Source organism: Ranitomeya imitator, chromosome 2 (genome assembly GCF_032444005.1).
Source record: "Ranitomeya imitator isolate aRanImi1 chromosome 2, aRanImi1.pri, whole genome shotgun sequence".
Lineage (NCBI taxonomy): Eukaryota > Metazoa > Chordata > Amphibia > Anura > Dendrobatidae > Ranitomeya > Ranitomeya imitator.
In genome coordinates this window covers 493089428-493115427 of record NC_091283.1, presented here as the reverse complement: position 1 = coordinate 493115427, position 26000 = coordinate 493089428, and the positions used below count along the sequence as shown (strand labels likewise).

General features: G+C 45.7%; 1 protein-coding gene across 4 annotated transcripts in view; it reads left to right on the top strand.

The window, feature by feature from the left end:
- The first annotated feature begins 5035 nt into the window (after positions 1-5035).
- The window catches only part of ATXN7L3 (ataxin 7 like 3), a 51926-nt gene continuing 30961 nt past the window's right edge, over positions 5036-26000 (top strand). For all 4 annotated transcript variants that reach the window (XM_069751483.1, XM_069751481.1, XM_069751484.1 and 1 more), the window contains exons 1-4: positions 5036-5166; positions 5753-5870; positions 18353-18485; positions 25785-25956. In XM_069751483.1, coding sequence (XP_069607584.1) covers positions 5820-5870; positions 18353-18485; positions 25785-25956 — 356 coding nt within the window. In that variant the 5' untranslated portion in view covers positions 5036-5166; positions 5753-5819. The remainder of the gene's footprint in view (positions 5167-5752; positions 5871-18352; positions 18486-25784; positions 25957-26000) is intronic.

The window sequence follows — 26000 nt, the reverse complement described above, 5'->3', positions numbered from 1 at the left end:
CTTAGTTACCCGATGTTTACCCTGGTTACCAGCGAAGACATCGCTGAATCGGCGTCACACACGCCGATTCAGCGATGTCAGCGGGACCTCAACGATCAAAAAATGGCCCAGGCCATTCCGACACGACCAGCGATCTCACAGCAGGGGCCTGATCGCTGGTACGTGTCACACATAGCGAGATCGCTACTGAGATCGCTGTTGCGTCACAAAACTTGTGACTCAGCAGCGATCTCGCTATGTGTGACGTGGCCTTTACTGATGGGAAAACATTCAAAGCATCTCAATTTATTCAGTAAAGAGTAGGGGTGCCACGTCCAGAAAGCCCTGGCATGCAACTGCTGAGGTAATCAATGGTTATCTGAGGAATGTTCTGCCACAGTGAATGCACTTGGGTACATAAATCAGCAAGATCTGCTGCTGGCAGCTCCCTCTGCGATTGTCGACCAATGATGTCCCCAATGGGAAACAAGTCTGGAGAGATTGTAGTGTGACACTGGAGAAATGGTCGTACCATTGGTTCTACTACCAAATGACTGTAACACTGAGCTGTTGGTGTACCTGGAATGAAGACTAGAGGGTCCAGCTACTGTACATTATGCCACCCCACAGCATAATCCCGGGCATAGGACTGGTGTGATATCCCCAGTTGAAGGCATTGACCATGTGGTCTAGATGGAGACTGGATTGTACCATGGATGTTTATCCTTTTAAGAAATGAGTTCCACTTTTGTCTTAACTGGGGATTGGTTAGGAGACCATGAGGGCAACGCCATGAAGATTCCTTCATGAGAGAAAATCAAACTAGTCCTCCCAAGATTTTGGTGTGAGCTGTACGGTATCCGAACGCTCTAGACTCTCAGGATATTGTTATCCTGTACGGTATCCGGACCCTCTAGTCTTCATTCCAGGTATAATAACAGTTTGGTGTTCCATTGATTTGGTCATGGAACAAGTGGTACAGCTATACCGCAGAAGTGTCCCAGGAGTCATTTTTCAACACAACAATGCCCGGCCACACGTTACTACTGTGGGCAGCCTGCGTGGACTCCATGTACTACTGTGCCCTGCAATGTCTCTGGACTTCTCTCTCCCATCAAGCACATCTGGGATGTCCTCAGCAATTGCACAGGCGCCTACCAACAGTGGATCTTGATGATTTGTCCAAGTGCATTCAGTGTGGCAGAGCGTTCCTCAGACAGCGATTAATAACTCCACTAATAGCAGCCAAGCCGTGTAAGTGGGGGTTTTCTAGAATGGCGCTTATACTTGATACTGAATAAATTGAGAGGTTGTTTCCATTTTTTCATTGTTTTCTTATCACTAACATGTCTATCCATCCTCAGGGATGGAATTGGATGAAAGATTTTGACAATTTCTTTTTAATCTGTATTTTAGATTGGTACTCCTTCAGTTATGAAACATTAAAGGACATGTCCTTATTTTAGCGTCCTCCTGTAAACATGTACATTAGAGAGGGCAGGGCTTTACCAGAAGCTAATGATGCCCTTTGTTAGTGCTGCACAAAAAAAAGGGAAAATGTAAATTCTGGAAACCGCAGTTTAGATTCTGTGAGGTCTCAGTATGGCGCAGGCCCAAGCACAGGTATCTGCCCTCACGGACCTGCTCTAGATCTCCCATGTAGGGAATGAGCTTGAGCGCCACCTGTTCCCGTATTTTGATATAGCAGATACTGACGCGCAATGAATGGTACAGCGCATTTCCCTACATTTGGCGTTCAGTCATCCAAAAATTCTGATAGTCTGACAGAGCACCAATGGGGAGATTTGACTTTATTAGGTTCCCAAACCATATAGCTGATGTATTTAGATCCTGTCTGTAACTCATAGGGGATGTTTAGGATATTATATATAGCGTAAAATGGAAAGGTTAACGTTATCTGAGCACGTAGCACACTCCCCAGCAGTTTCCATAGACAACAGCGCCACTCTTGTGCATAGGCTTTGTGTGGCATTGCAGGTCTTAAATGTCTGGTGTAAAGTGTGACTATTCCCGGCGTATGACTTGTGTAGGTTTTGAGACACTACAGAATTCTGGGAGATTTCAGTTCTGAGACCTGCAGGAATGTGAATACAGCGCTCCAGTCCGATACCCGCTGTAATATATGGTCCGTACAATATGGGTAATGTGCTGTCGCTACATAAAGGGGTTTTCCCATCGGATGATCCATTGTCAGGATAGATCGATAAGGGTCTGGCACCCCCACAAAGCAGCAAGGCGGCAGATGGGAGAAAACACTGCCCGCCAGAGCATGAATCAGCTTATCTATGCGGGAAATGCCAGGTGTCAGACCCCCGCTAATCCATCAAAGGGATAGGTCATCAATATGTTCTGACATTAAGGGTCCTGGCACAATGAGAGTAATCTGTGGCCCGGACCCTGAGCCCTGCAGACCTCCTACCTGTGCCATCCCCCGCGCCTCTTCTGATTAGTAAGTCACCATAACAATGACATTGCTGCGGCCTACTAACTAGAAGGGGCACCGGGGATGTCAAAGGTAGGAGGAGGCCTGCAGGGCTCTTGTTCCGGGCCACAGATTACCCCATTGTCCCTGGCCCAGAGCCCTGCAGACCTCCTCCTACCTGTGTCATCCCCGATGCCTCTTCTGATTAGTAAGTCACCATAACATAATGACATTGCTGCGGCCTACTAACTAGAAGGGGCACCGGGGATGTCAAAGGTAGAAGGAGGCCTGCAGGGCTCTGGGTCCGGGCCACAGATTACCCCAATGTCCCTGGCCCAGAGTCCTGCAGACCTCCTACCTGTGCCATCCCCGGTGCCTCTTCTGATTAGTAAGTCACCATAACAATGACATTGCTGCGGCCTACTAACTAGAAGAGGCACCGGGATGTCACAGGTAGGAAGAGGGCTCTGGGTCCGGGCCACAGATTAACCCCATTGTCCCTGACCCAGAGCCCTGCAGACCTCCTACCTGTGCCATCCCCGGTGCCTCTTCTGATTAGTAAGTCACCATAACATAATGACAGTGCTGCGGCCTACTAACTAGAAGAGGCCCTGGGGATGTCACAGGCAGGAGGAGGCCTGCAGGGCTCTTGGTCCAGGCCACAGATTACCCCATTGTCCCTGGCCCAGAGTCCTGCAGACCTCTTCCTACCTGTGCCATCCCCGCTGCCTCTTCTGATTAGTAAGTCACCATAACATAATGACAGTGCTGCGGCCTACTAACTCGAAGAGGCACTGGGATGTCACAGGTAGGAAGAGGGCTCTGGGTCCGGGCCACAGATTAACCCCATTGTCCCTGACCCAGAGCCCTGCAGCCCTCCTACCTGTGCCATCCCCGATGCCTCTTCTGATTAGTAAGTCACCATAACAATGACAGTGCTGCGGCCTACTAAACAGCAGGAGCACCGGGATGTCACAGGTAGGAGGAGGGCTCTGGGTCCGGGCCACAGATTAACCCCATTGTCCCTGACCCAGAGCCCTGCAGACCTCCTACCTGTGCCATCCCCGGTGCCTCTTCTGATTAGTAAGTCACCATAACATAATGACAGTGCTGCGGCCTACTAACTAGAAGAGGCCTGCAGGGCTCTTGGTCCGGGCCACAGATTACCTCATTGTCCCTGGCCCAGAGCCCTGCAGACCTCCTCCTACCTGTGTCATCCCCGATGCCTCTTCTGATTAGTAAGTCACCATAACATAATGACAGTGCTGCGGCCTACTAACTAGAAGAGGCACCGGGGATGTCACAGGCAGGAGGAGGCCCGCAGGGCTCTGGGTCCGGGCCACAGATTACCCCATTGCCCCTGGCCCAGAGTCCTGCAGACCTCTTCCTACCTGTGCCATCTCTGGTGCCTCTTCTGATTAGTAAGTCACCATAACATAATGACAGTGCTGCGGCCTACTAACTAGAAGAGGCACCGGGGATGTCACAGGCAGGAGGAGGCCTGCAGGGCTCTTGGTCCGAGCCACAGATTACCCCATTGTCCCTGGCCCAGAGTCCTGTAGACCTCCTCCTACCTGTGTCATCCCCGATGCCTCTTCTGATTAGTAAGTCACCATAACATAATGACAGTGCTGCGGCCTACTAACTAGAAGAGGCACCGGGGATGTCACAGGTAGGAGGAGGCCCGCAGGGCTCTGGGTCCGGGCCACAGATTACCCCATTGTCCCTGGCCCAGAGTCCTGCAGACCTCCTCCTACCTGTGCCATCCCCGGTGCCTCTTCTGATTAGTAAGTCACCATAACATGACAGTGCTGCGGCCTACTAACTAGAAGAGGCACCGGGGATATCACAGGCAGGAGGAGGCCCGCAGGGCTCTTGGTCCGAGCCACAGATTACCCCATTGTTCCAGGACCAGAGTCCTGCTCATCTTCCGGTTTCCTAGCTATGTGTAACATTTCAGGGACACAGGACCCCAACTAGTGAGACCCCAGTGATCAGATTCTTGAATTGCTGGATAATTGGGATTCGGAGAACATCCCTTTAAGGTCACATTCACACATCCCTTTTATTGGTGAATAAAAGACAAATTACTGCTATCAGTCCCATTACATGCTTATATGGAAAACCGTATCCCAGGAATGAATCGCCTATTAGTAATAGTGTGGGGAGGTTCTGGGAAAGCGGTGACCACCTCTGATACTGCTCACACTCATGGTCACCCACCTTTCCCAGAAACACAGCAGAGACAACGGTCAGAACTGACACATCTGCTCGTGGGCTTTTATTGACTGGGGGGTTAGACATTTAAATGGGAAATGGGAACAAAGTGAGGGAACAACTAGACAATATATAAGTGGGACCACTGGGCAGACATTTAAAGGGGAGATCATGAACACGCTGCACTCACACGAGCCAGCGCCGCACTGCCTGAGCGTTACTGCCCAGTTCCCATGACAACAAGCTCTCACCACGCCCCCCTCTGGCTCCTACTGGCTGCAGCCTAACCAGCCCCGCCGTGTGATTGGTTGGCTCACTTTCTCCCTAGTGCTGCAATTTCCTCCCGTAGTGGATGGATCGCCGAGCATGGCTGTTGATGCCGTATTTACGGACACGCCCAGATGGGCGTGGCTTCTGGCTCGATCTTCTCAGCCGGTGATTGAGTCCGCCTGGCAAGGTAAAATGGCGGTTGGTGCTATTAGGTGCTGAGGAGACCGGACAGAAGCGGCAGACGGGGGTAATGCGGGGTAAGAATAATGAAGTGTGTGCCGGCGGCGCGCCCTATACATGGACGTCAGCTGCTCGTGTGCACATGTGCCCCGCAGCCTGGTGTGTGTGTGAGCAGTGAGTGCTGTGCTGCCCAGCAGTGTGTATTGTGCAATGCCCTGCTGTGGAGCTGCTTCTCTGTACACTGGCAGCACTGGGGCATGGGGGGCAGCGCAGCATGGCATCCAGCCAGCAGCCATAGGCCTGAGTCATTTACACAGGCAGCAGGTGAACTGCAATGCCCAGCACCTGATGGTGAATGCTTGCTGGGATCGGTAGTCCCCAGACAGGCAATGATTTTCTCCCTTTATGTGATTGGTTGGTATCGCCATCTGAGTCACATGATGCGATCTCAGTTTTCAGGCTCCGATCCGACATTGGGCAAACGCAACTCTTAGTAGTTAAAGTCCAGATGTATTCCTAATGGCGCCAGCCCTGCTGTGCCAAACACGCTGCCCTTCATGATGGTGTCTGCACCGCTTTATATTGGACACCTCTCCTATACGAAGCCCCCTTGTGTGGTTATTTATCAGCTTTTATACATTTTGTGTCTTCTCTGTGCTACAGATCGGGGGCAGCGGCTGCCCGTCTTCTGCCCGGCCGGGCATCATCATCCGCCAAATACTGGACGCAAATGAGAATGGAAGACATGTCTCTGTCTGGCCTGGATAACAGTAAACTGGAGGTGAGGAGGGCGCAGATCAGGGGGAGGCTCGGCAAGCTCTGGTGTTACTTATGCCCAAAAATTGTCCTTCATGTCCTGTTAATTTTTTAGACTGACAACAGGACCTTATGGGTGACTTATGCCACTGCTTGCCAATACAGTGCCACGTGTCTGATCCTTTTGTGGGGGGTGTAAGTCATCAGGATATACCTCATACAGAAGACTCAGTAGGTAGACAGAGCCTAGCACCCATGAGTACTTGGGGAGCTAGGAAAAAACATGAAAACTACATTATATATACTGTAATAGAGAACCCGCACATGATTGCCTTACAGGCTTCTTAGAAAGCAGTGTGACGCCCCCTATGCTTGTCACTCATCTTTCCCAGACACAACTAAGAAGTGAAGAACCATTCTAACAATGAGCGAGAATTTAGTTCTCGTCACATGTGCAATCTCTTCTTTTTTGGGGGGCGTAAACGTTATACAGATGGGGCACAGTGGCATCCATCACACATGGTTTTCTAGATACCTTTTAGAAGACCTCATGCATAGTCCAGCACCTTACTCCATCTTTTTTTTTTTTCTCCTTTTAGCTGTGTATTGACCTATACTGACCAAGTGTCAACCCATGGAGTCTTGTAGCTGTCTGTGTAGACGCTAGTTATACATAACATTTATGCTGTGAATGTTGCCATAGGGCTACTAATCGCAGCACTCCATCAATTGGGGGAAAAAAATCAAGATGTTCCAGAGGTTGTCCAGGATTAGAAATACAGATCAGCATTATATTTTCCTACCAGAAGTGGCGCCATTCTTATCAGTAGGCTGCATCTAGGATTGCAGCTTAGTGCCATTCCTTTTAATGAGGATGAGCTGCAATACCAGACACAGTCCATCAACAAGATTAGAAATGTTTCTGGCACTCAAGGCTTGAATCATGGCAGCGTGCCTTTAACCCCTTAATGTAAATCGTCTGCTATATCTGTTATGATTGGGTGCTTTTTCCCGCATCCTAAGGGATATATCAATCATTGTAAGTATTGCCCACTGTTCTCATGAGATCGCAGCTGATGCCTGACTGTAATACACGGACAGGCTCCGGCCGCCACTGCTGGAGATATTGCTAATGCCGACAGTTTAACCCGTAAAAAGCCACGATGAATAGCAGCAAACACATCTAGACTTCAATCATATGTGTTTAAACACACACGTGAAAAAACTGTGCCGGTGTCATCAGTGTTTGGTCAGTGTGTCCCTTTTTACCATCAGTGTTTGGCTAGTGTGTCCATTTTTGTCATCCATGATTTTCATGGATGGATAAATCAATTAATAAATTACAAAGCTTCTCCTATACATTCGAATTTTGAATACAGACATCACATGGATGTCATCCATGTGCTCTACGTATTTTTCACTGACCCATAGACTCGTTTTGGCCCTTTCCATTTGTGATACTGGAAAAAACACAGACATGTGAAAAGCACCATAGATTATAATAGGTACGTGTTGTATCCGTGATAAAACGGATATAACACGCATGTCTGAATGAGACCTCAAGCTGTTTGACAGAGGGAGGACGCTCCCTCCGACAGCCCTTCTGCGATGTGATCACAAAGTGCCAATGGATTACCATGGCAACCATGAGCCTAACAACAGTCCTGCAGTGTATAATGCAGTATATTCCAAAGCGTTATACAAGTGCTTAAACAATGGCTGCTTCCTATTGGGACAAAAAATGAAAGTAAGATAAAATATAAAGTTTCTTAAAAAAAATATAATTGTTTTACATTGCTTTTCCTAAAAGATATTTATACAAGTTTGACACTTTGCCTTCCTCACAACTCAGAGATCAAAGATAAGTGATCACTTCTGCGCTAAAAAAAAAAAAAAATGGTAGATTTGCCTCTACCACACCCCCACCCCCTCAAAAAAATAATAATAAAAAAATTAGTAATTCTATACACTCTAAGGCCACGTTCGTATGGTCAATCTCTGGTCAGTATCTTACCTCAGTATTTGTAAGGCCACAGTCACACGTAAGCCAAAGCCAGGAGTAGAACAATCAGAGGAAAAGTATAATAGAAACACATCACCGCTTCTGTATTTATCACCCACTCCTGGTTTTGGCTTACACATACTGAGGTAAAAACTGACCAAATACTGAACGTGTGATCATGGCCTTACAAATACTGAGGTAAAATGCTGACCAAATGCTGAACGTGTGACCGTGGCCTTACAAATACTGAGGTAAAATGCTGACCAAATGCTGAACGTGTGACCGTGGCCTTACAAATACTGAGGTAAAATGCTGAATGTGTGACCTTGGCCTTACAAATACTGGGGTAAAATGCTGACCAAATGCTGAACGTGTGACCGTGGCCTTACAAATACTGAGGTAAAATGCTGAACGTGTGACTGTGGCCTTACAAATACTGAGGTAAAATGCTGAACGTGTGACCGTGTCCTTACAAATACTGAGGTAAAATGCTGAACGTGTGACCGTGGCCTTACAAATACTGGGGTAAAATGCTGACCAAATGCTGAACGTGTGACCGTGGCCTTACAAATACTGAGGTAAAATGCTGAATGTATGACTGTGGCCTTACAAATACTGGGGTAAAATGCTGACCAAATGCTGAACGTGTGACTGTGGCCTTACAAATACTGAGGTAAAATGCTGACCAAATACTGAACGTGTGACTGTGGCCTTACAAATACTGAGGTAAAATGCTGAACATGTGACTGTGGCCTTACAAATACTGAGATAAAATGCTGACCAAATGCTGAACGTGTGACTGTGGCCTTACAAATACTGAGGTAAAATGCTGACCAAATGCTGAACTTGTGACCGTGGCCTTACAAATACTGAGTTAAAATGCTGAACGTGTGACTGTGGCCTTACAAATACTCAGGTAAAATGCTGAACGTGTGACCGTGTCCTTACAAATACTGAGGTAAAATGCTGACCAAATGCTGAACTTGGGACCGTGGCCTTACAAATACTGAGTTAAAATGCTGAACGTATGACTATGGCCTTACAAATACTGAGGTAAAATGCTGACCAAATGCTGAACTTGTGACCGTGGCCTTACAAACACTGAGTTAAAATGCTGAATGTATGACTGTGGCCTTACAAATACTGAGGTAAAATGCTGACCAAATGCTGAATGTGTGACTGTGGCCTTACAAATACTGAGGTAAAATGCTGACCAAATGCTGAACTTGTGACCGTGGCCTTACAAATACTGAGTTAAAATGCTGAACGTATGACTGTGGCCTTACAAATACTGAGGTAAAATGCTGACCAAATGCTGAACTTGTGACCGTGGCCTTACAAATACTGAGTTAAAATGCTGAACGTATGACTGTGGCCTTACAAATACTGAGGTAAAATGCTGACCAAATGCTGAACGTATGACTGTGGCCTTACAAATACTGAGGTAAAATGCTGACCAAATGCTGAACTTGTGACCATGGCCTTACAAATACTGAGATAAAATGCTGAACGTGTGACTGTGGCCTTACAAATACTGAGGTAAAATGCTGACCAAATGCTGAACATGTGACTGTGGCCTTACAAATACTGAGATAAAATGCTGAATGTGTGACTGTGGCCTTACAAATACTGAGGTAAAATGCTGACCAAATGCTGAACGTGTGACTGTGGCCTTACAAATACTGAGGTAAAATGCTGACCAAATGCTGAACGTGTGACTGTGGCCTTACAAATACTGAGGTAAAATGCTGAACATGTGACTGTGGCCTTACAAATACTGAGATAAAATGCTGAATGTATGACTGTGGCCTTACAAATACTGAGGTAAAATGCTGACCAAATGCTGAACTTGTGACCGTGGCCTTACAAATACTGAGGTAAAATGCTGAACGTGTGACTGTGGCCTTACAAATACTGAGGTAAAATGCTGAACGTGTGACTGTGGCCTTACAAATACTGAGGTAAAATGCTGACCAAATGCTGAACTTGTGACCGTGGCCTTACAAATACTGAGTTAAAATGCTGAACGTGTGACTGTGGCCTTACAAATACTGAGGTAAAATGCTGAACGTGTGACTGTGGCCTTACAAATACTGAGGTAAAATGCTGAACGTGTGACTTTGGCCTTACAAATACTGAGTAAAAATGCTGAACGTATGACTGTGGCCTTACAAATACTGAGGTAAAATGCTGAACGTATGACTGTGGCCTTACAAATACTGAGGTAAAATGCTGACCAAATGCTGAACTTGTGACCGTGGCCTGTTGTGAATTCAGCTTTTGGGCTCCCTCCGGTGGTTGTAGAGGGTAATGCAGTTGTGTCTGGACTGCAGGAGTGGACAGGTGTATCTACTAATTGCAGGACGGACTGGGGTATATAGCTTTGCTGGATCCTTTAGTCAGTGCCAGTTGTCCATTGTTCTTGAAGGATTCACTTCCCTGCTGGTCTCTCCAGTTTGCTGTGTTTTTCTACAAAGATAAGTCCTGGCTTTGTTTTTGCTGTCCACCTGCTGTGGACCTTATAGTTCTGTGCATTTTCATGTTTTTGTTTTGTCCAGCTTAGTCTGTGAAGGATTTTTTGCAACCTAGCTATTTCTCTGGAGATGCAGATATACCCCCCATGTCTTTAGTCAGATGTGGTGATCCGTATTTTCTGCGGTGGATATTTTCTAGTGTTTTAATACTGACCGCATAGTACTCTGTTCTATTCTTTCTTTTTAGCTAGTATGGCCTCCTATGCTAAATTCTGATTTCATTTCTACGTATGTTATTTCCCTCTCCTCTCACAGTCAATATTTGTGGGGGGATATCTATCCTTTGGGGATTTTCTCTGAGGCAAGATAGGTTTCCTGTTTCTGTCTTTAGGGGTAGTTAGATCTTAGGCTGTGCCGAGGGGTCTAGGGAGTGTTAGGTGCCCCCCACGGCTGCTTTTAGTTGCGCTGCTAGGTTCAGGGTTAGCGGTCAGTACAGGGACCACCTTCTCCAGAGTACTTCTCATGCTGCTCCAAGGCCACCAGATCATAACAGTGGCCTTACAAATACTGAGTTAAAATGCTGAACATGTGACCGTGGCCTTACAAATACTGAGATAAAATGCTGACCAAATGCTGAACGTGTGACTGTGGCCTTACAAATACTGAGTTAAAATGCTGAACGTGTGACTGTGGCCTTACAAATACTGAGGTAAAATGCTGAACGTGCGACTGTGGCCTTACAAATACTGAGGTAAAATGCTGACCAAATGCTGAACGTGTGACTGTGGCCTTACAAATACTGAGGTAAAATGCTGAACGTGTGACTGTGGCCTTACAAATACTGAGTTAAAATGCTGAACGTGTGACTGTGGCCTTACAAATACTGAGGTAAAATGCTGAACGTGCGACTGTGGCCTTACAAATACTGAGGTAAAATGCTGACCAAATGCTGAACGTGTGACTGTGGCCTTACAAATACTGAGGTAAAATGCTGAACGTGTGACTGTGGCCTTACAAATACTGAGATAAAATGCTGAATGTGTGACTGTGGCCTTACAAATACTGAGGTAAAATGCTGACCAAATGCTGAACGTGTGACTGTGGCCTTACAAATACTGAGGTAAAATGCTGACCAAATGCTGAACGTATGACTGTGGCCTTACAAATACTGAGGTAAAATGCTGACCAAATGCTGAACTTGTGACCGTGGCCTTACAAATACTGAGACAAAATGCTGAACGTGTGACTGTGGCCTTACAAATACTGAGGTAAAATGCTGACCAAATGCTGAACATGTGACTGTGGCCTTACAAATACTGAGATAAAATGCTGAATGTGTGACTGTGGCCTTACAAATACTGAGGTAAAATGCTGACCAAATGCTGAACGTGTGACTGTGGCCTTACAAATACTGAGGTAAAATGCTGAATGTATGACTGTGGCCTTACAAATACTGAGGTAAAATGCTGAATGTATGACTGTGGCCTTACAAATACTGAGGTAAAATGCTGAACATGTGACTGTGGCCTTACAAATACTGAGATAAAATGCTGAATGTATGACTGTGGCCTTACAAATACTGAGGTAAAATGCTGACCAAATGCTGAACTTGTGACCGTGGCCTTACAAATACTGAGGTAAAATGCTGAACGTGTGACTGTGGCCTTACAAATACTGAGGTAAAATGCTGAACGTGTGACTGTGGCCTTACAAATACTGAGGTAAAATGCTGACCAAATGCTGAACTTGTGACCGTGGCCTTACAAATACTGAGTTAAAATGCTGAACGTGTGACTGTGGCCTTACAAATACTGAGGTAAAATGCTGAACGTGTGACTGTGGCCTTACAAATACTGAGGTAAAATGCTGACCAAATGCTGAACGTGTGACTTTGGCCTTACAAATACTGAGTAAAAATGCTGAACGTATGACTGTGGCCTTACAAATACTGAGGTAAAATGCTGAACGTATGACTGTGGCCTTACAAATACTGAGGTAAAATGCTGACCAAATACTGAACTTGTGCACGTGGCCTAAAATTGCACCAAAAAACATTACAACTCCTATTGTTAAAAAGAAAAAAAAAAAAAATCCTCAATTATCTACATCAGTTATCGCAGCTGTTAGACCGCCACAAAGCGCGGGGATTTCCCATGTATATCAGGCAACCTCTGCATGTTTTGTGGCTAACGTGTCCACAGGGGCTCAAGCACGTCGCTCGAGCACCCGCGATACTCTGTGCAAACTCACATTACCAGCACCTGTGCTTATCACTAGTCGCTACCCATAAAATAAAGCTGCCTTTATATTTTTGCTAGTAGAGAAAAATTACCGCACACTCAATACTGGAATAGTGCTTGAAAAAGGTATATGCCAATTTTATTCAAAGAAATAATACAAAAATTGATGGTTACCACATAGGTAGAGGTAGACAATGAACCCGACGTTTCGACCCTCCCGGGTCTTATTCATGGGGTTACTGGGAAGGCAAAGAAACTGTATAAATAACAGTGTCATATACATGGAGAACGGCATAGCAGTACACGTGAAGTATATATACAAAATAAACTAACCACAGATAAAAAAGAAGGGGGGGGTAAAGGGGGAGAGACTATATACACAGCAAAATACAAAACAACAAGGTCATATGAAGAGGAACGGCGAGAGAACAACAGTATAAGTACATAGGATCATGGTAACAGTCCATATAAGTATTACCTCTAGTCCTTTGATATGAGCGCATAAAGGTGGCGGTAGTGTGGGAAAAGCAAGAGCTCCCTTACGTACAAGACATGACCTGTCACAGTAACAAGATTATAGGTTATACTCTATACAGGAACAAAATGACTACCTACGCACTCCAAGAGATGAAGGTAGATACCAGACACGTGTTGGACGGATGATATATTATGTGAGTCAGAACAGGTGGTGAGTGGTGGTAATTGGTCTCATAGTATGAAATGGTAGATAATGTACAGTCTATTAGTAGATGCAGGTAAAGGGGAGGCGCAGGTATCCTATACAATGTCAAAGTGGTGACTACATCCATACATAATGATAAATATGTCTGTGTGGACCTTAAACTCTCGATAAGTATATCACTAGAACAATATAGCTACCTGTCAGTATAACCAGTAGGGGCTGCTGTCCCGGGTAAAGAAGGAATGAGCACACGACTGGCCGTAATATGTCCAAAGGGCCTGTAGGTATAGGGTACAGGAGAGAGGGTGCCACAAGTTGTCAAAACAGGAACTGGCAGGCAGAGGGAAAGGGGGGAGTAGTACCGCACTAATACCTGTGTAGAGCCCTGTGTGGGGTGTCAGCGGCGCATCCCGCGCCTAGCTATGCGGTCCTGGAAGGATGCTGCAGGAGTGAGAGTGGATGAGCGAGCCGTCCTGAAGTAGCGCCGGACCGGAAGTCCCGGACCGGAAGTGACGCGGTACGAACCCGCGCATGCGCAGATGGCTACCAGCGCTTGTGTGGGCAAGCACCTGCCCGAGAAAGGGAGTGGATAAGCGCTGATAGTAGCGCTGAAAGGGGCTAAGGGGGTGGCAGCTAAGAGAGCGGTAAAGTGGGACTACTAAAGATGAGAAGGCAGGGTCGGAGGACTCGGGGAATAGTAATATAGCCAGGGAGAAGACCCTAATGGAAGCGCAAAGATGGCCAAATAGGAGAACGGAATGAGAGAGGGAAATGTAAGAATATGTAGAATGCAGGATGTACACATATGGCTCAATAAAGAAAAAGCTGGAAAAAATAAACAAAAGGCAGAAAATAATAAATGTAAAAAAATGAAAAAATATACAATAAAGTAGAAAAATGAAAAGAATAAATGAAGAAAATGTGAAAAAAATGCAAAATGAAAAAAATGAATGAAATTAATGAAAAAGATGAAAAATTAAAAAAATATTAAAAAAATGAAAAAACGGAAATGATATTCTGGAAAAGGAAAATGAAATAAATAATGGAAAATAAAAATAAAGATAAAAAAGGAAAAATAGAAGTTAAAATTAAAAAAAAAAAATAGTAAAAAATAAAAAAGTAAAAAATAAAAAAAATAATGATAAAATAAAAAATCGTAATGAGGCCGGACGACTCACCTAATAAGAGGTAGACTCAACGTGTCTGGAAAGTAAAAAGGTAAAATGATTAGTGAGGCATTATAGTAACCAATCAATATCCCTGTTGAGACCCTTGGGACTGAGGGTCTCAAGTTTGTGTATCCAGTAGGTCTCACGCATCTTAAGTTGCCTAATGTGGTTACCCCCTCTCCTAGGCCGGGGGACCTGTTCAATGACCTGATACTTAAGTTGCGCCACCGTATGTCTGTATTTGATGAAGTGCTCAGGGATTGGTAGCCATGTTTTACTGCAGTGAATGGTAGACTTGTGGCTGGCTATACGATCCTTCACATGCTGGGTTGTTTCTCCCACATATAGAAGGCCACATGGGCACTTAATGACGTAGACGACAAAGTTAGAGTTACAAGTATAGTGGCCACGAATCGGATAGGTTTTACCTGTCCTGGGGTGTGTTACACTGTCTGACTTAATCACATTCGAGCATGAGGCACAGTTAAGGCATGGAAATGTCCCTGAGCGGACCAATTTGTCTCTGATGTTGGGGCCCCCAACATCAGAGACAAATTGGTCCGGGCCGACATAGGTAGTCTACGCCCCACCACGACTCAGACTACATTGACTCCACACCGCTCAGGGACATTTCCAGACAGTGTAACACACCCCAGGACAGGTAAAACCTATCCGATTCGTGGCCACTATACTTGTAACTCTAACTTTTTTATTTTTTACTATTTTTTTTTTTAATTTTAACTTCTATTTTTCCTTTTTTATCTTTATTTTTATTTTCCATTATTTATTTCATTTTCCTTTTCCAGAATATCATTTCCGTTTTTTCATTTTTTTAATATTTTTTTAATTTTTCATCTTTTTCATTAATTTCATTCATTTTTTTCATTTTGCATTTTTTTCACATTTTCTTCATTTATTCTTTTCATTTTTCTACTTTATTGTATATTTTTTCATTTTTTTACATTTATTATTTTCTGCCTTTTGTTTATTTTATTTTTTCCAGCTTTTTCTTTATTGAGCCATATGTGTACATCCTGCATTCTACATATTCTTAGGGTATGTTCACACGTTCAGGATTTCCATCCTTTTTTTTTTCAGGACAGTTTTTTAAAAAAACTGCAGCTCTTGGCAGAAAACGCAGGTCCTTTTTTTGTCCTTTTTTGATGCGTTTTTTGATGCGTTTTTTGATGCGTTTTTTTATCCTTTTTTTACTGTGTGTTTCCTAGGAAGCTTTTTAGGGCTAAAATGGCTGAAAATACCCTAACCCTACCCCTAACCCTACCCCTAACCCTACCCCTAACCCTACCCCTAACCCTACCCCTAACCCTACCCCTAACCCTACCCCTAACCCTAACCCTACCCCTAACCCTACCCCTAACCCTACCCCTAACCCTAACCCTATTCTAACCTTAGTGAAAAAAAAAAAAAAAAAAATTCTTAATTTTTTTATTGTCCCTACCAATGGGGGTGACAAAGTGGGGGGGGTGTCATTTACTATTTTTTTATTTTGATCACTGAGATAGGTTATATCTCAGTGATCAAAATGCACTTTGGAGCGAATCTGCCGGCCGGCAGATTCGGCGGGCGCACTGCGCATGCGCCCGCCATTTTGCAAGATGGCGGCGCCCAGGGAGAAGACGGCCGGACGGACACCGGGACGCCGGGTAAGTATAAGGGGGGGAGATTAGGGCACGGGGGGGGCATCGGAGCACTGGGGGGGGGCATCGGAGCACGGGGGGGGGCATCGGAGCACGGGGGGGCAGCCACACTCCGCCCACGCACTTCCGCCCGCTCCCCCGCACTTCCTGCTGCAGCGGTTCTGCACATCAAATCGCAGTAAAACCCGCAGATATATTTTTGATCTGCGGGTTTTACTGCGATTTTGACCTCACAATGGAGGTCTATGGGTGCAGAACCGCTGCGGTTCAGGAAGAAGAATTGACATGCTCCTTCTTTTTTCCGGGAGCTATTCAGCTCGGCTTTTTTTTTACAATTTCCGGACCATGTGCACAGTGTGTCCTGTTTTCCATAGGGTACAGTGTACTGTACCCTGCATGGAAAACAGCTGCGGAACCGCAGCGGCAAAACCGCCGCGGTTCCGCGGTAATAAACGCACTGTGTGAACATGGCCTTACATTTCCCTCTCTCATTTTTCGTTCTCCTATTTGGCCATCTTTGCGCTTCCATTAGGGTCTTCTCCCTGGCTATATTACTATTCCCCGAGTCCTCCGACCCTGCCTTCTCATCTTTAGTAGTCCCACTTTACCGCTCTCTTAGCTGCCACCCCCTTAGCCCCTTTCAGCGCTACTATCAGCGCTTATCCACTCCCTTTCTCGGGCAGGTGCTTGCCCACACAAGCGCTGGTAGCCATCTGCGCATGCGCGGGTTCGTACCGCGTCACTTCCGGTCCGGGACTTCCGGTCCGGCGCTACTTCAGGACGGCTCGCTCATCCACTCTCACTCCTGCAGCATCCTTCCAGGACCGCATAGCTAGGCGCGGGATGCGCCGCTGACACCCCACACAGGGCTCTACACAGGTATTAGTGCGGTACTACTCCCCCCTTTCCCTCTGCCTGCCAGTTCCTGTTTTGACAACTTGTGGCACCCTCTCTCCTGTACCCTATACCTACAGGCCCTTTGGACATATTACGGCCAGTCGTGTGCTCATTCCTTCTTTACCCGGGACAGCAGCCCCTACTGGTTATACTGACAGGTAGCTATATTGTTCTAGTGATATACTTATCGAGAGTTTAAGGTCCACACAGACATATTTATCATTATGTATGGATGTAGTCACCACTTTGACATTGTATAGGATACCTGCGCCTCCCCTTTACCTGCATCTACTAATAGACTGTACATTATCTACCATTTCATACTATGAGGCCAATTACCACCACTCACCACCTGTTCTGACTCACATAATATATCATCCGTCCAACACGTGTCTGGTATCTACCTTCATCTCTTGGAGTGCGTAGGTAGTCATTTTGTTCCTGTATAGAGTATAACCTATAATCTTGTTACTGTGACAGGTCATGTCTTGTACGTAAGGGAGCTCTTGCTTTTCCCACACTACCGCCACCTTTATGCGCTCATATCAAAGGACTAGAGGTAATACTTATATGGACTGTTACCATGATCCTATGTACTTATACTGTTGTTCTCTCGCCGTTCCTCTTCATATGACCTTGTTGTTTTGTATTTTGCTGTGTATATAGTCTCTCCCCCTTCCCCCCCCCCCCCCCCTTTCTTTTTTATCTGTGGTTAGTTTATTTTGTATATATACTTCACGTGTACTGCTATGCCATTCTCCATGTATATGACACTGTTATTTATACAGTTTCTTTGCCTTCCCAGTAACCCCATGAATAAGACCCAGGAGGGTCGAAACGTCGGGTTCATTGTCTACCTCTACCTATGTGGCAACCATCAATTTTTGTATTATTTCTTTGAATAAAATTGGCATATACCTTTTTCAAGCACTATTCCAGTATTGAGTGTGCGGTAATTTTTCTCTACTATTGATTAGACCACATGGTCGGTTTACCAGCACCTCACCTGTCCCTGACCTGAGTGCACACCATTTTCCCTATTTTATATTTTTGCTACATTGATCACTGTGGGAATTGCTGCTTGTTGGTTTGGCTTTTGGGAATTTTTTCCCCAGCACAATCAACACTGATGACGTCTCCGGTCATAAATGGTCTCCGAGGAGCTGTGAAAAACACTGATAAAAGCTTAGCTTGACAAGTTCCCATCAGATCTTCTTAGTGAGCTGACTGACAGATTCTCAGTTAACTCATCCTGAAGCCAGCAATACAGTGCAACACAAAGGATATAGAATGTTTTATGACAAATGATTACATTTCATTAAAGTAAGAAATAAATGTTCCCAACTGTGTTCTTCTGGGTGACACCCGTCCGTGCTCTCTCCTAGGCTCTTGCTCACGACATATACACGGATCTGGTGGAGGATACGTGTCTGGGGCTGAGTTTTGAGGTCCACAGAGCTGTAAAGTGTGGATACTTCTTACTGGATGAAACAGACCCTGAAAGTATGAAGGATTTTGGTAGGTAGCAATCTGCTATGTGTGTATATCATGTCTCGTGCGCGCCGCCACAAACCGGAAGAAGGATTGACTTTAAAGGGAACCGGTCGGATATTTTTAGATTTAGTCCCCGAACTGGAAAGTACAACTTTGTTTCCTGTATGACGGAAGGAGCGCTGTCATCAGGGAAATGCTGTGGTATGACATCACTATAGATCTGCCAGGGGTCTGACCTCCACCATTTTTTATCTCTGCAGAACCCCCCCATTTACCATGAACACAGTGGGAGACTGAAGGCATTGCAGTACTGATTCATTGTTCTTCTTTCTCACCCAGAGGGTGAATCCCCACAATCGTAAAGGGATGGTGTCTTCTAGCGATATGCCATCCCTTTAAGGCTGGGTTCACACTTTGCGGTTTTTACCGCGGAACCGCCACGATTTTGATGCTGCGGGTCCGCAGCAGTTTCCATAGCGTTTCCATTTACATGTAAACCCTATGGAAACCGCTGTGCACATGCTGCGGGAAAAACCGCGCAGAAACTCAGCGGTTTAAAACCCGCAGCATGTCACTTCTTTGTGCAGAATCGCAGCGATTCTGCACCCATAGGAATGCATTGAACCGCTTACTTCCCGCATGGGGCTGTGCCCACGTTGCGGGAAGTAAGCGGCTAATGTGCGGTTCCTACCCGGGGTGGAGGAGAGGAGACTCTCCTCCAGGCCCCGGGAACCATATTTGGGGTAAAAAAAAGAATAAAAATAAAAAAATCATGTTATACTCACCTCTCAGCGCTGCACGCGGCCGTCCGGTCAGAGTTGCTGTGCGACCAGGACCTGCGGTGACGTCGCGGTCACATGACCGTGACGTCACGAAGGGTCCTTCTCGCACAGCATCTTTGGAACCGGATCGCCGGGTGCAGCGTCGAGGAGATCCGGACATCAGAGGGTGAGTATAACCAATTTTTATTATTTTTAACATTACTATTGATGCTGCATATGCAGCATCAATAGTATAGGCGGAAACCGCGGAACAAACCGCAATAAATCTGCAGGGAGAACCGCAGTGGTTTTGCCCTGCAGATTTATCAAATCCGCTGCGGGAGAACCCGCAGAGGGACGCCGCAAAGTGTGAACATGGCCTAAGGGACATCTGTGTAATGTGCTCCCCAATCTCAGTGGGAGTTGGGATGTAGATACAGTGTGTGCTATATAGGACAAATCAGGAGGTCAGTGACCGCTGATATCTTACCTGAAATTGTCATTTAACCCCTTCGGGACCTTTTTTTTTTTTCTTTAGTTTCCCCCCTTTCTCTAAGAGCCATATTATTATATTATATTATATTTCTCCTCGGAGCTGCCGACTTTCACTCATGCAGACCTACTCGGAGCGATTGCAGTCACTGCCCTCGGAATGGACAGCGGCAGCTGTAAGTATACCTTGACAATGACTGACAGCCGGTTCTGCACTGTCAGTCATTGTCAGACTATACTTACACCCGCTGCTCTCTATGCTGTGAGCAGTGACTGCGATCACTCTAAGCATGACTGAAAGCCAGCTGATCCTTGGAGAATAATGTTACATTTTCTCCTGGGTGCCACCTTTTCATACTGAGGCCGGATACCACCATAAGCTTATTAACCTGCAGACCTGGGGATAATTGGACCAGACAGGTAAAAGAACATGAGAATAACCCTTTCGTAAACACCATTGATGCTTTTTATACAGCGTGATTGACTCCTTTTTCCTGGCTCCTGCTTCCGATATACTGGCCTCTGCCTTCATTGTTGTTTTTCTATTCGCCACGACAGCACCCACTAGAGAGAGGGGATCCGCCCCTAGGAACAGGAAACCTACAGAGAGATAAAAGGGGCGGCCCCCCCTCGCTCCTCAGTTGGTTTCCTGTTCCTAGAAGGGAACCCACAGAGAAAAACTCTATGGCTAAGAAGAGGAAGACCTGCCTGGGCTACCGCCTGTATCGACTCTGCTGAGCGACAGGGGTCCCAGAGCAGGTAGACAGTGTCGGGGGAATGTTCCTGCGGGCTCCCCCCTCATCTGGTGCGGCTAACAGGGAAGCCTGAAGGTACCAACGGTCTCCCTGCTGGGACACCGTTGGGTAAGTGCTAATGAAAGGCACGGCGCAGTGTGGATACCTGTGGTAGTGCCCTCCTGAGTGGAGCTGAGCAGCGGTGTGGTGTCCTTGGGCGGAATCTTCCCTCCGTTCCCTCCAGAGGTAAGAGGCGACATGGTGGGAAGCAGCGCTGAGAGCGCTTCCGGTTTGCAGAGACGCGGGCGCATGCGCAGTAGCGTCGGCGTCCCATGGAAGGAAGCTTGAACTTCCGGGGTCGCGGTGTCAGAGTACCATTTCCGGGGGAACCGCCATATTGGATTCCCCCATGCGATCCCAGCGTCTGGATGCCGGACTTGTGAGTAAAAAAAAAAGAAAAAAAACAGGATGGGGATGTATGCAGGAGTGGCTACACTATAAAAGTCAGGATGAAAGTGCAGTCAGTGTGCATTATGTCATCCCAAGAGGAGGTCCGTGTGCACTCCATGGAAGAGCCACTAGTACCTAGTAGCGAAACCAGGAAAAACAGCAGTGGACACTTTAAGTTAAGTGACTCCACTGATAAATCGGGAAGAAAATCATCCCGTTCCACATCCCAAACTAAGACAACCCCGCAGCCGGTAAAATTAATACGCTGGGTGAGTGTAAGCATACTTCACTGAAGTATATATTGATTCCTTTGCTTGTATTATTTTAGGCAAAAAGGACGGGAAAGAGTAAGCACAAACAATGTGCTATATGTACCGAACCCCTGCCTGACTCCTATACTAAGAGTCTATGTCAGGCATGTATAGATAACACCTTACGGCAGGAGGAATCGGTGAAAATGAACGAGATACGGCTCATAATTAGGGAAGAACTTCAGTCGTTAGGAGGCGGTTCTTCCTCGATTAATACCGAGAAAAAGAAAAGAAGAGTATCCTCACCTAGAGCTGACACGTCAGCAGAGAGTGGGGAGGTCGACTCTGAGGTCTCTCAACTGTCTGATTCTTCAGGGGAAGAAGACTTTGTTTGCTTTCCAACTGAAGGCATAAACAACTTGGTTAAATCGGTGAGAAATACGATGGGGGTATCGGAGTCAAAAGAACCCCAAACACCACAGGAAATCATGTTTGCTGGTCTTTCCCAACGGAAAGGCCACGTGTTTCCAATAAACCAGGCCATAAAGGACCTCGTTAAGAAGGAATGGGGTAAAGGTCAAAAAGGTTTTGTACCAATACCCTGTAAGAGGCGCTACCCATTTGATGACGAAGATTTAAGTACATGGACCAAAATACCAAAGGTCGATGCTGCAGTTGCATCTACATCTCGCCGGTTCTCCTTGCCCGTGGAAGATGCAGGTTCCTTAACAGATCCCATGGACCGAAAATCAGATGCGCTCCTTAAAAAATCGTGGGAGGCCTGTGTCACGGCATTCAAACCGGCAATTGCAGCCACATGTACTGGCAGATCAATGTTAGTCTGGCTGGATCAGCTGGAGCAAAATATTAAAAATGGTGTATCCAGGGAGAAGTTACGAGCGTCTATCCCTTTGATCAAGGGTGCGGCTGCCTTTATATCAGATGCCTCTATTGACTCCCTACGACTGGCGGCCAGAACAGCTAATATCTCCAACACGGCTAGGCGGGCTTTATGGCTAAAAAACTGGAAAGGAGATGCCCAATCTAGATCCAAATTATGTGCCATACCCTGTCAGGGTGAGTACCTGTTTGGAACAGTCCTTGACGATATACTCAAGAAGGCAGGTGAAAGGAAAAAAGGATTCCCTAATCCCTTTGTTCCATCTTACAGAAGGGCCTTCAGGAAGCCACCATTCGGAAAGAAGGGAGGCTTCAGAGACAGATGGAACAATAAGGATTTTAAACAAAAAGGAAACCTGTTTAATAAACGTCCATTCAAGCCAGCCGACAAATTCCAGTAATTATATTCCTCCAGTGGGTGGAAGATTAAAACAGTTTAGGCAACAATGGGAAGAGATAACAATAAATACTTGGGCCATTAAATTAATATCTTCAGGCCTCACATTAGACTTTATTAGAACTCCACCGGACTCTTTCCTCCTTACCACCTTAAGATCCAGGCCTCAGCAAGAGGCACTTGAAACAGAGGTTAAAACCCTCCTACGCAAACAAGTCCTAGTGGAAGTCCCATCTTCCCAGAGGGGGAGGGGATTTTATTCTCCCTTGTTTCTGATTAATAAGCCGGATGGCTCTTTCAGAACCATAATTAATTTAAGAAAGCTGAACTCCTTTATAAGGCCTAAAACATTCAAAATGGAATCCATTCGTTCAGCCATAAAGAATTTATTTCCAAACTGTTACATGGTAGTATTGGATCTTAAGGATGCTTACTATCATATTCCTATACATCATTTATTCCAGCAGTTCCTTCGGGTAGCAGTCTGTATAGAGGGACAAATTCGTCATCTACAATATAAGGCGATGCCCTTCGGATTATCCATGGCCCCAAGGGTTTTCACAAAATTGCTATTGGAAGTTATGTCTTTCCTAAGAGTAAAAGATACTTTAGTCATTCCATATCTAGATGACCTATTGATTGTGGGTAAAGACCCCCTACAGTGTGAGCAGAGGTTACGGGAAGTAGTGGTTTCCTTACAATCCCTGGGGTGGCTGGTTAATTGGGAAAAATCTAGACTTCAGCCGGTTAAGTGTCAGAAATTCCTAGGGCTCCTTCTAGATTCAGCTGACCAGATTTGTAAGCTGCCTGAGGATAAGAAAATCTCAATAGTTGATAAGGTATCTTTAGCAATAGAAAATCGTAGTATGTCACTCAGACAGAGCATGTCATTACTAGGTTCTCTGACATCGTGTATCCCTGCGGTCCAGTGGGCACAGGCTCATACTAGGCCTCTACAAAAATTTATATTAGAGGAGGACATTAAGAATAGAGGCTGTCTGGATAGAACAGTTTATCTAACAACGGAAGTATTACACTCCCTTAGGTGGTGGTTAAATCAGAAAAACCTTTCAAAAGGGGTTCTCTGGATAATTTCCCCCTCTAGTATAGTGACCACAGATGCTGGTCCTAAAGGCTGGGGGGCACATTTTAAGGATCAGTGGGTTCAGGATCTTTGGTCTAGTTCGGAACTGGATAGTTCTTCAAATGTCAAAGAGTTGAGGGCGATATATTATTCCCTACTTCACTTTCTTCCTCAGCTCAGCGGCTCTCACACAAGAGTGTTCTCCGACAACACCACGGCAGTAGCTTACTTAAACCATCAAGGAGGTACGCGGTCGGACAGACTCAGGCAGCTGGCATCAGACATCATGGAATTAGCCGAAGGTCATCTGCTATCACTATCAGCAGTTCACATCAGGGGCACAGACAACTTTCATGCCGATTTTCTGAGCCGTCACACCCTTCATCAAGGGGAATGGATGCTAAACAGAAAAATTTTCAAAATGATAACAGCGCAATGGGGTATTCCTCAAATAGACTTGTTTGCCACAAGAGCCAACCGACAGGTCAGGATGTTTGCCTCTCTAAACAGAGAGGACAAGCCGGACATACTCGATGCCCTCCAAGTGCCCTGGACTTTCGACCTGGCATATGCTTTTCCTCCATGGAATCTACTACCTTTGGTAATAAGAAAAATAAGAGAAGAAGGAGCAAGAATTCTATTAATAGCCCCGTTCTGGCCCAAAAGGCCATGGTTCTCATGGCTGAGGGCGATGTCAGTGTCGGACCCGTGGATTCTGCCTCAATCCAAGGACCTGCTCTCTCAGGGTCCGTTCCTTCATCCTCAGGCAAAGGGCATGAATTTAACTGCATGGAGTTTGAAAGGCAGTTACTAAATCTCAGGGGGTTTTCTAGTGGGTTAATAGATACTCTGATGAAAAGTAGGAAACCCTCAACTACCAGGATTTATGTCAGAATTTGGAGGAAATTCCTTCAATTCCATACTACACAACTTTCCGCTGATATTCCTATATTTCCAATATTGGAATTTCTACAAAAAGGTCTGGAATTAGGACTCTCTGTAAGCACTCTGAAAGTGCAGGTGTCAGCCTTAGGAGCTCTTTTTAATTTTGATGTAGCAGGAAATAAATGGATATCCCGGTTTATATCAGCCTGTGAGAGATCGAGACCAATTAGCATACCTCGGGTTCCTCAGTGGGATCTATCAATAGTCCTAAATGCATTGACTCAATCACCTTTTGAGCCTCTCCATGCAGCTTCACTAAAAAATATTTCTTTAAAAACGGTATTATTAGTGGCATTAGTTTCTGCCAGAAGAGTAAGTGATCTTCATGCTTTATCTATAGATCCTCCCTTTTTTGTGGTAACATCAGATAGGATACTTTTAAAAACAGATCCTTGTTATCTCCCTAAGGTGGCTTCTACCTTTCATAGATCCCAGGAGATCCAGTTACCTACCTTTTATGAGAACCACTCAACTCCAGAAGAAGAAAGACTTCACACCCTAGACGTAAAAAGGACTGTCTTAGCCTATTTAGAGAGAACTAGGGACTGGAGGAAGAGTAGGGCTCTCTTTGTGTCTTTTCAGGGTAAAACCAAGGGTGCCGGAGTCACAAAGAACACATTATCTCGCTGGATCAGAGAGGCAATAATCTTGGCGTATAAGGCTGGAGGGAAAGATCCTCCAATCCATGTGGGAGCACACTCTACAAGAGCCTTGTCGACTTCCTGGGCAGAAAGGGCGAATGTGCCAATAGACCTTATATGTAAGGCTGCAACTTGGTCTTCACCGAATACCTTCTATAAGCATTATAGATTAGATCTATCCTCTGCTTCTGATCTAACTTTTGGTGTATCGGTCCTTGACTCAGTAAACCCACCCAGTCTATAGTCTCTGCAATTCTCTCTAGTGGGTGCTGTCGTGGCGAATAGAAAATACCGGATTACGTACCGGTAATGCTCTTTTATAGAGCCCACGACAGCACCCGTTCACATCCCTCCCTTTTCTGTATATAGTTGCACATGGTGCTTGTTTGGTGAGGTGTAAATATTAGAAAATATAGTATGAGGTTGTAAATATGTATATATATGGATATACCCGAACCTGTTAACTAAAACCTGGCGGCGGTTCCTCCTATTCTCTGTAAAACAACTGAGGAGCGAGGGGGGGCCGCCCCTTTTATCTCTCTGTAGGTTTCCTGTTCCTAGGGGCGGATCCCCTCTCTCTAGTGGGTGCTGTCGTGGGCTCTATAAAAGAGCATTACCGGTACGTAATCCGGTATTTCAGCTGCTTTTTTTTTCTTCCTTTTTTGCAGAAATCATAGACCAACCGGGTGTGGACATCTTTGGCCAGGTGTATAATCAGTGGAAAAGCAAAGAGTGTGTGTGCCCCAACTGTAATCGCAGTATAGCAGCCTCCCGCTTTGCACCCCACCTTGAGAAATGTTTAGGCATGGGCCGGAACAGCAGCCGCATTGCTAATCGAAGGTGGGTACAACGGGGGTCCTGTAATTATTAGTACTAATCATGCC